Here is a 9,247-nt window from a genome sequence, read left to right on the forward strand (position 1 = left end):
AAGTATCGGATCGGGTTTCGGTATCGTTAGATACTTAAAATCAAATGACTCTGACGTGGAGTCGAGGGCAAAAAAACCTGATCGGGACATTACTACTCCCTACATACTGTATCTCCAGAATAAAACATTGTGCAGTTCTGAAGCGTGCCTCACACAGGTGAGTGGGATTGACAAACCAATTGATCTCTATGCACCAGACACTATTGTTCCATAGTTTTTGGACCGAGGAAAAGTTGTCTGTGATTCTTCCTATTGTAAAGTCGCAACTACTTTAAAAATCGTGCAGTCTGAACTCAGTACTTGTATAGTGTGTGTTCGGGTATTTGTATAGTGGACTATTTGTCTTATATGTATAGATAGATTACCAGTCAACCATGTTAGTTATGTATAGATTTTTAAAAAATTGCTCTTACGTCCAGTGTTGCGTTTATTTATATATGATTGTTTATTTAAGTCTTGTTCCACTTTATGTCCACACATGTATAGGAATGACAATAAAGCTTAACTTGACTCGACTTAAAGATTTCTTCGCCATGTAATTCCCATTTGTCTGATTTGTAATTGGAGGACATGGAGATGAGAGTCAATCGGCAGTGCTTTTATTGGCAGAGGCCTGAACGTCCTGCCGATGAGACACAGCTTTAAAGCGGGCAGAGTATTGACAGCTGATATTAATGAACCGGGTGGCTTTAAAAGGGAGGAGCAATCAATTTCAGATCATGCAGGAATATGCAAAACTGCTTCTGATCTCTTTTAAAGAGATAGCTCACCCAAGAAAATCTAATTCACTCGCTGTTTATTCACCCTCAAGTGGTTGCAAACCTTTATGACCTTCTTTCTTCATGTTGAACACAAAAGAAGATATTTTGAAGAATGCTGAAAACATGTAACCATTGTCTTCTATAATACAAATACCATGGAAGTCAATGGATGAATGTTCAAAACTTTTTCCAAAAATCTTCTTTTGTGTTTAGCAACATTTTTAAATCACTTTATGGTTTCAGAAACAAAAAATAAACCCAATACCAGTATTTGATAAATAAAGAAATGAATATTTGATGGAATAACCTTGAATTGCCAACCACGACCCTATTTTTCATTCATTTCCATTCTCTGTTTAAGAGTAGTAATTGACAACTTTATTTCTATGCTAATTACACCTTTAAACAAGCAAAAAACACATTATTATTATTAGCATATTACTCAAGTCTACATTATAAATCCGGAGAAACTGAGCATTTTCAAGCAGTCTCTTAATTTTTGTTTTCCATAGCTGTTTATCCATTTCAGGAGGTCTTGAGCTGCTGTATCATGTTGTAAATTACAACGTCTGTAATAAAATTGCTCTGCTGTGAGATAAAACATGTGGTGGCTGACTTAATTACCACTCTTATTTAAAGTGGCTAAGCTGGATTAAAGAAGATTGCAGTTTCCAAGAATCAGAATCACAGGGCTGATTATAGAGACAGACACTTTTGAAAAAAATACAACAATATTAAAACGTGAAAAACAAGAAGCACAACAGAAGAAAATATGAGAGATGAGTTGTTTGTAGGGAGTTGGTTGCTAAGGAGTGCTTGTAAGTAAACTGCTGTGCACTCACTATGAGTGTTTAAAAAAGTTCCAGTGATGCCATTTACAATCTCCACTGGCTTGCTTGGTTTGGGACTTTTGTGGTGCTGCACATCAATGGTGTTGCTCTTCAGTGTTTGGACTTTCAGCAGTGAAGATTAAACCACACTGAACTGAACTAAACCGAACGTCAACTCTGAAAACTGGACTGACAGTTTTAATTTACTAGAACCTCACTTTACTAGAACCATGATTCAACTGGAGGAACTAGTTCCTGCTTCCTCCTGATTACACACACAGCTGGAAGTTCATGATGGACTGATTACTAGGACTATAAAGACACCTCATTCACACAGACTCTTTGCTGAGTCTTGTTTTTCCCCTGTGAAGCATTACAAAGCATTTTTCCCTGCCATGTTTTGATCCTTGTCTTGTTTACCGTTATTGTTGTTTTGTCTTCTTTCTAATTCTGTATCTAATAAATGTTTTGTTAACATTTGTCTCTGCTTTATAATTATTATTATTTTTTAATTGATCCATGTTTGTATGAGCTGATAATGTATTATTATTTAGTATCAATTTCCAAAATAGTTTCTGTTCACTCAACTTCAGACATTTTAGGTCCATGCAGCTGATGTTTTCAAACGTAAACAAGAAAAAGTAAAAGAAAATAGGTATTGTGGGGCTTCAGGCATTCCAGTTTCTGCCGACAAAAAAATGTTCATTAGGCACAACTTGAAAAGTTTATTTACAGGGTAGATTACCTCACCAGAAAACTAATAATCTTATGTTAACCCAACTAAATGTTTTTGTATTATACACAAAGAATTTTAGGTCAGTGAAGTTGATGTTTCAAAAAACAAGAACAAGCAAAAGGAAATAAGGATTATGGTTTTTTTGTTGTTCTGGCTTAATTTTTTTACAGTGTGGTACAACAAAAATACTTATTTCTACATTTCAGAGGTGCTTTGAAACTTCCTTTAATGCACTGTTCATAAAAGTATTGAGAAGCAAAAGAAATTCAAGGGGTCTTTATTAGATACAGCACGTCATGAACTAAAAAGAACAATTCTTTGATGTTCTTAAATAATGTTTAACATAAATGGAAACCTTCAATTCCACAATAGGGATCTTTAATGTGTAGAAAAAGGTTCATTGGATCATTAATATGTTCTATATGCAATAACCAGTTCTTATAACTGTTGTTTAAAAGAGTGGTATAGGACCAAAAATGGCTCTATATTGCCATCACTGTGACAAAAATAACATTTTTAAAAAAATGTTTGTTTAAGGATCTGCAAAGAAGCTCACTTCTGCTGTTCCTCTTTAAATAAATGGCTGTATTCTGGAATAAGCGAAGTCATTCACAGTTTTTACAGGGCTTCTGCAGGTGTCAAGTCAAATTTTAAACTTTTAAGACACTTTTAAGACCATTGTAAATTAAATTATAGACTTATACAGGGCTAAACACTAATGATTATTTCTAATGGCCTGGTTGGCCCAATGGAAAAAAAAATCTAATGTAATTATTTACTAGCAGCATAATTTAATATGTCAAAACAAGAAAACTCAACGTGTACACACTTTTTTAACATATTTTTTCTTCTTTTTTTGACAAAAATGACAAGTTTAACATTGTTAAAAGAATACTTATTATATAGTATATTTTTGGTCTATATTGATTGACTATAACTTTTAATTTCATTTGCTGTTTCATAAAGACAGATTGCAGAAGATCGGATGGATGTTGGCCCAGTTGGGTAGCTTTACTTTGACAGAAAAAAATAAGACCTGTTTAAAATAGTTTAAGACACACAACACAATATTTCAGTGAATTTAAGCCTTTTTTTTAGGCTAAAAGTTTACCCTCTGGACACCTGTGTGTCTTAAAAACTCATATACAGGCAAAACTAAATTGATTCCCATGCTCTTGATGAAACATTGAGGTCTAATGAAGTGATGTGTCAGTGCAAGAAACCTCTAATTAACCTTTCAACAGCCCTGGCTGGTAGACTGCATTCGTGAACATTCCTGTTACATAATGTGAGCTGTTGGGGCTTTCTAGAAAAGGTCACACTTTATTTCAATGTACAATTCACGCTTTTGACAAACCATTAACTAAGATTTTTAGCTCAATAAACTCCTAATTAGCTGCTTATTAAAAGGTAGTAGTTGGGTTTTTGGGATTAGAGATTAAAAATAAAATATGATTATAAGTGCTAATAAACAGTTAATATCTTAGTAATAGGAAGTTAATAAACCAGTAATAAATGGTGTGAATTGTTACTTAAACTAAAGTGTTAGTGAAAGAAAAAGGATTGAGAAAAGATCAAAAGTTTTGTTTAAAATTTTGGAATGAACTATCCCTTTAAATGTTTATGCAACTAGTCATGTGATTAGAGCCGTACAGTCATTCTTAAAATGTTATCATGATGTCAGGTTTAGTCAATCTGATAATATTGCTAACAAAAATATGTTTAGCTCATGCTTCTATTCAACAGATAGTTCACCAAAAAGTTTCAATTATGCCATTATTAATTCTCCTTCATGTGGTTTTAGACCTTTAGGAGTTTCTTTCTTCTGTTGGACACTAAAGAAGATATTTTGAAGAATGCCGATTGCTGGCACCCATTGACTTCCATAGTCTGAAAAAATATAGAATGTAAGTCAATGGGTTCCAGCAACCAGCATCATTCAAAATATCTTTTGTATTCTACAGAGGAATGAAACTCAAACAGGTTTAGAAACAAGTGAGAGAGAGAGAGTAAATGATGACAGAATTGTCATGTTTTGGGTGAACTATCCCTTTTTCAAAAGCGTTATTTTTGAAAGTTAACCTTTTAAACAGTTTGTCTTTGTGTTTATTTTGTAACTTTAAGAGTTTCTTTCTGTAGGACACTTAAGAAGATGTTTTGAAGAATGCTGAAAACCTGTAAACATTGACTACCAAAGTGCAAATATTTAGAAAGTCAAAGGTTGCAGGTTTCAAACATTTTCTGTAAAATATCTGCAACATTTCGTGAATCACCGTAAGATAGAATTTTTTTAAAAATTAATTTCTAAGACAACACATTACCAATATTTGAAATTCATATTTGATAGAATAACCCTGAAATCTCAACCACCATTGTTAGGCTATATGTACTGTATATGACATGTTAATGTTTCCTAAACATCCTGAAACAAGTAGCAACATTCGACAGACAAACACAAAACCAGGCCAGTAGCAAGGGGGGTTTGGGTGGTTCAAAAGACCACCGGCAATCAGAATTTGACTGCTATAAAAGCTCATTGATCCAATTTTAGACAGTATGCCATCAAAAATGGTAAAAATAAACAATAGGAGGCGGCTTTCAGACAAATTTAATTTAATTTAATTATTCAAATGAACAAATTCTAATTGAGGAAATGAGCTGGCTAGTTTGTCATTTGCCTATATTCTAGTTTTCCATTTAAAACAAGTTTTAACACATTATGATTATTATTTTTTTAAAGATGGATGATAATGATGATGGATGATAATAAATTTGTATTTTAAAAACAAGCATATTTTTTATATTTCTTGGTTCAACATTTAAATTGAAAATGTAAGCTCTAAACATTATTTATAAAACTGTAATAACCAACAGTTTATAAATAAACACTTTATGGTGAAATATTAAGCACTTTGACAAACATATAGGGAATACTTTTGTTGCATCAAAAAAGTGTGGTTATTATAATCACCATCCAACAATCTAATCAAGCAGAAATTCATGTTTAAGGGACATTCTACTAGAAACATACATCATCTGTTCCTGAAATAAAAACTATAAATACAGTGAATAAAAAGTATTCCATCCCAAAAATGTCTAAAATGGATTGATGGTTGATTTCTGTGAGTAGTTCTATAAATGTAATTTATTTGGTTCTCAGATTTGTTTTCTTTAATTAAAAACACTTCAGACTGTACAAACTCTGTCCTCAGCCCAATTGAACCTACAATTTTAATAGTTTTGTTAGGCTAAAAACTGTTATTTAGAAAAAAAAACTTCATAAATAGCAAGTTTATGTTGTTATTATTCATATCAATTGATTAAAAACATGAAATTATAAATAAAGTCCAGTAAATATTACAAATATATAATACAAATACATTTGCAGTTGTCCCCATGTTTGGTCAGTCCTTTCACATTTCCATTAAATTGAACATAAAATGTGTGCAATACACCTTTAAGGCTATGACTCTGAAGTGACACCATTTGATGGAGTAGCTCACAGTGATCAAGGATGCGTTCTGTCATTGAATTCTATGATTTTATGCTTGTTTTGTATGATTTTTGAGGATGACAAGCTTAAATCAGGCCCTGTCACGTTTTTTATAAGTGAAAATGTACACTGAAAAAAGTGTTGCATGCAAAACTGTTGCAAACAATTTATTTGTGTTGAATTAAAACAAATTAATTAAGTTTAATAATCTTAAACTTAATTTGTTTGTTTAAATTCAACACAAATAAATAGTTTACAACCAGTTAATGTAAAAAAAAAAAAATTAGTAAATCTAAGGAATCATCTCTGAATATTTTTTTTCAGTGTACGTTTCTGGTAGAATGTCCCTTAAAATGTCACTAAATGCACCTCACAACTAACATTTGACTGACATTACTAGAGGAATATATGTCTATAACGTTGAGAGACGTTTAAGAACACTCTTCTATACAACACATACATTTTATACACTTTACTGAACACAATGACATCTCCTGCATACTATATAAGTGCATAACTATGATTAATATCTTACTAATTAAGTAGTAACTAATAGCTTTTATCAGGTAAAGTTATAAAGTCATGTGACAACCTTAACTTTCCTGATTGATTGTAATACAATAACAATAAGAATTGCAAAAAGCGTCATACTAATAAACGTGAACTGAATTTAATATAGCTAGAATAACACATAACTTAAAAAATTGTTAAAAGACGACCCACCTGTACCACTGCAGACCCTTGTCGTAGAACCTGTCGAAGAAGTGCGGCTCTGCTCCCACGGCTCTCACATCAGGATGCACGCGCAGGAACTCCAGAAGCGCGCGCGTGCCTCCCTTTTTCACGCCGATAATAATCGCCTGAGGAAACTCTTTGGTGCCAAAGTTGTTCGACACAGAAAGATTGTTGTAAATGTCATAACCCGAGCCTCTCAATCGCGTCTCCTCTTCCGCGTCCTGATCGGGAAACGAGCCGTTCACGCGCGCGTCCGCCTGGAGCTTCTTCCCTTCCTTAGGGAAAAGTTTGCTTCGGAAGCTCTGATGGACGTAAAGCGGACTCGGTATGGACTCGCAGCATCCAGTGAGGCAGTAGAATAAATAAGTGAACACAAGGATCATGGTAAAAAACACGGACACCTTGGAGTGCGCTTTCAGGTGTCCGAAGTCGAGACTCGTTGTCCAACATCCCATGAGTGTCCGAGAAATAACACGCTAAACGGAGGAACCATGCCGTTTTGGATGTTAAATAACAGGTTTGTTATACATTTAGAAAGACATTCCGTTTTAAGGATGAGAGTTCAGAGTCACTAAATTAAACGCACGCCATATTTGCGCATTATAAGTTGTCATGCACTTTTTTTCTCTCGTGCACCTCTTAAGCTGGTGTTCTCTCAGTCGTCCAGCTTCTTCGGGATTTCAGGGTTACCCATTCATCTCCCACCCGCTTTTGGTGTGTAGGCTAAATCCACGCCCTGCTTTTCCCGATCCCTCCCCTTTTTGCTCGAATTACTTTATGACTTTCCTACCTAAGCAGTTACAAATCCATTAACTACTGTTAAATCGACTTATATTTTGAGGCCGGGAAAGGAGCAGGTCAAGGTTCACAGCGCTTATACAGCATATGAGATAGTGAAATGATATCTTTGGTATTTTTATGGCAGACACTTTCCAACGTGGTTTGCTGTGCGAGGCAGTGCACTTTAACACACACAGATGAAGAGGTCAGTCAGTGAGCAACACCTGTCCCGAAGCCCACACACTCAGTGCAGACAGTGGGCTTCTTCATTTGCTCACTGTAGATTTAAAGGGCTGTTCACACCAGGAATGACTGCTATAAAGATAACTACGATGATTACTGTATTAGCATTAACAGTACAGTAAATCATTTCAGCATCGATATCGAATTGTGATCATTCACAATAGTCACATCGCAGGATATGAAATGTTGAGTTTAAAAGCATTCAGGTGTAAGAAATTGTAGCATTTGTGACATTAATTATGATTAATTTTATTGAATTAATTTTATCCATCAGTTACTTGAATACTGTTAGGCCCCGTTTACACGAGTGCGTTTTAGTTTTAAAACAGCGTTTGAGATCAAAAACGATCCGCGTCCACAGTAGCGTTTCTGAACATATCTCCGTCCACACTACTCCACCAAAAACGTATATCACGTGACCATTCGCGCACTCTGGGCATGCGCGTTCTCGTATAAACAGGAAGCATGTGTCTCGCTCGGTATTTAGTTATTGTTTGTCAACAAACGCCGGTTGAACAATGAACGCGATGGCAAAGAAAGCAAGAGAGGTATTTTTGTAGACAGACGACGAAGTCGAGTTGTTACTAAACGTAACAAGTGAATAACTGCACAATGGTGCCTAAAACAGACAATAGTGCAAACAACGCTCCCATTTCTGTGTCCGTGTTGTTGTTTACAGTCAAGGCTGGTCTGCCGTCTTCCGGTAGCGTTAAAGCCATGTGTTATAGTCATGTGATAGGGGCTTGATGAATAAGGGAAGGATACACAATGGCACAAAATCCCCAACCAGGTAGCGAATCTCAGCAGCCACGCCTACGTTTTCAGATGTCTCCGTTTTCCCCCATCCACACTGAGACGGTGCAGCAGCGTTTCTGAATGAAAACGGACTCTCAAGCGTTTCCAAAACGCTCCATTTTCGGCACTCGAAAACTCCGGCGTAGTGTGGACAGATGGCGTAATCGTAGCAAAACTTATAAGTTTTCAAACTAAAACGCACTAGTGTAAACGGGGCCTTAGACTCGGGAAATGGTAAACATTTTATTTTAATAGTATCTTTTTCTTGATTGTATTTATAGATTATTATGCATGAAAATACTCACAACACATGCAAATAGACAAATGCACTGCAAATAGCACAGACAACAGCGAAAATGTGTCTGAGGACACTAAAATGTTTCTAGATTGTTTATTAGATTTTATTAAGATGAAAATAGTAAACAAAAAATGAGGCCCCAAAAAATGAGGGCTCCATTATACACCCGGGGAAATAGACTGATTTCACACGATAGCCATTTTTAAAAGCGAAATCGAGGCTGCGGTGAAAAAGAAACCCGGAAGTATCATTGGGAGTTACATAGGAACTTTGTGTACCTGGCTGTATATCTTATCAGTGAAAATAAAGTGACACAAATTTATAATTTCACCGCCTTCCCAGTGACCCGAAGGTCCGTTCTGAATGAATGGTGAAAATAAAAAGGGATATCAGAGCTCATTTTCAGCTAAGTTAAGGAAAATGGCACTAGTTAGTTAAGGTTTTCTTACCCAAACACACGTTTTATGGCTCATTTGGTACAGTAAGGTACGGTTCGGGTCGGTACGGGTCACCTTTATCAGGCTTGCGTTTCCACTAGCAAGGGTAGCCTTTTGGTGGGCGTGGTGTATGACAAAG

The 9,247-nt window shown here is 35.3% G+C and overlaps 1 protein-coding gene across 1 annotated transcript in view; it reads right to left on the reverse strand.

The window, feature by feature from the left end:
* Positions 1–7,247, reverse strand: part of si:dkey-121b10.7 — a 30,570-nt gene extending 23,323 nt beyond the window's left edge. Inside the window, exon 1 of the mRNA XM_001337952.7 lies at positions 6,544–7,247. Within this exon, the coding sequence (XP_001337988.1) occupies positions 6,544–7,010 (467 nt within the window). The 5' untranslated portion in view covers positions 7,011–7,247. The remainder of the gene's footprint in view (positions 1–6,543) is intronic.
* Positions 7,248–9,247: the final 2,000 nt, after the last annotated feature.

The sequence above is a fragment of the Danio rerio genome, chromosome 1, assembly GCF_049306965.1.
Source record: "Danio rerio strain Tuebingen ecotype United States chromosome 1, GRCz12tu, whole genome shotgun sequence".
Taxonomy (NCBI): Eukaryota; Metazoa; Chordata; class Actinopteri; order Cypriniformes; family Danionidae; genus Danio; species Danio rerio.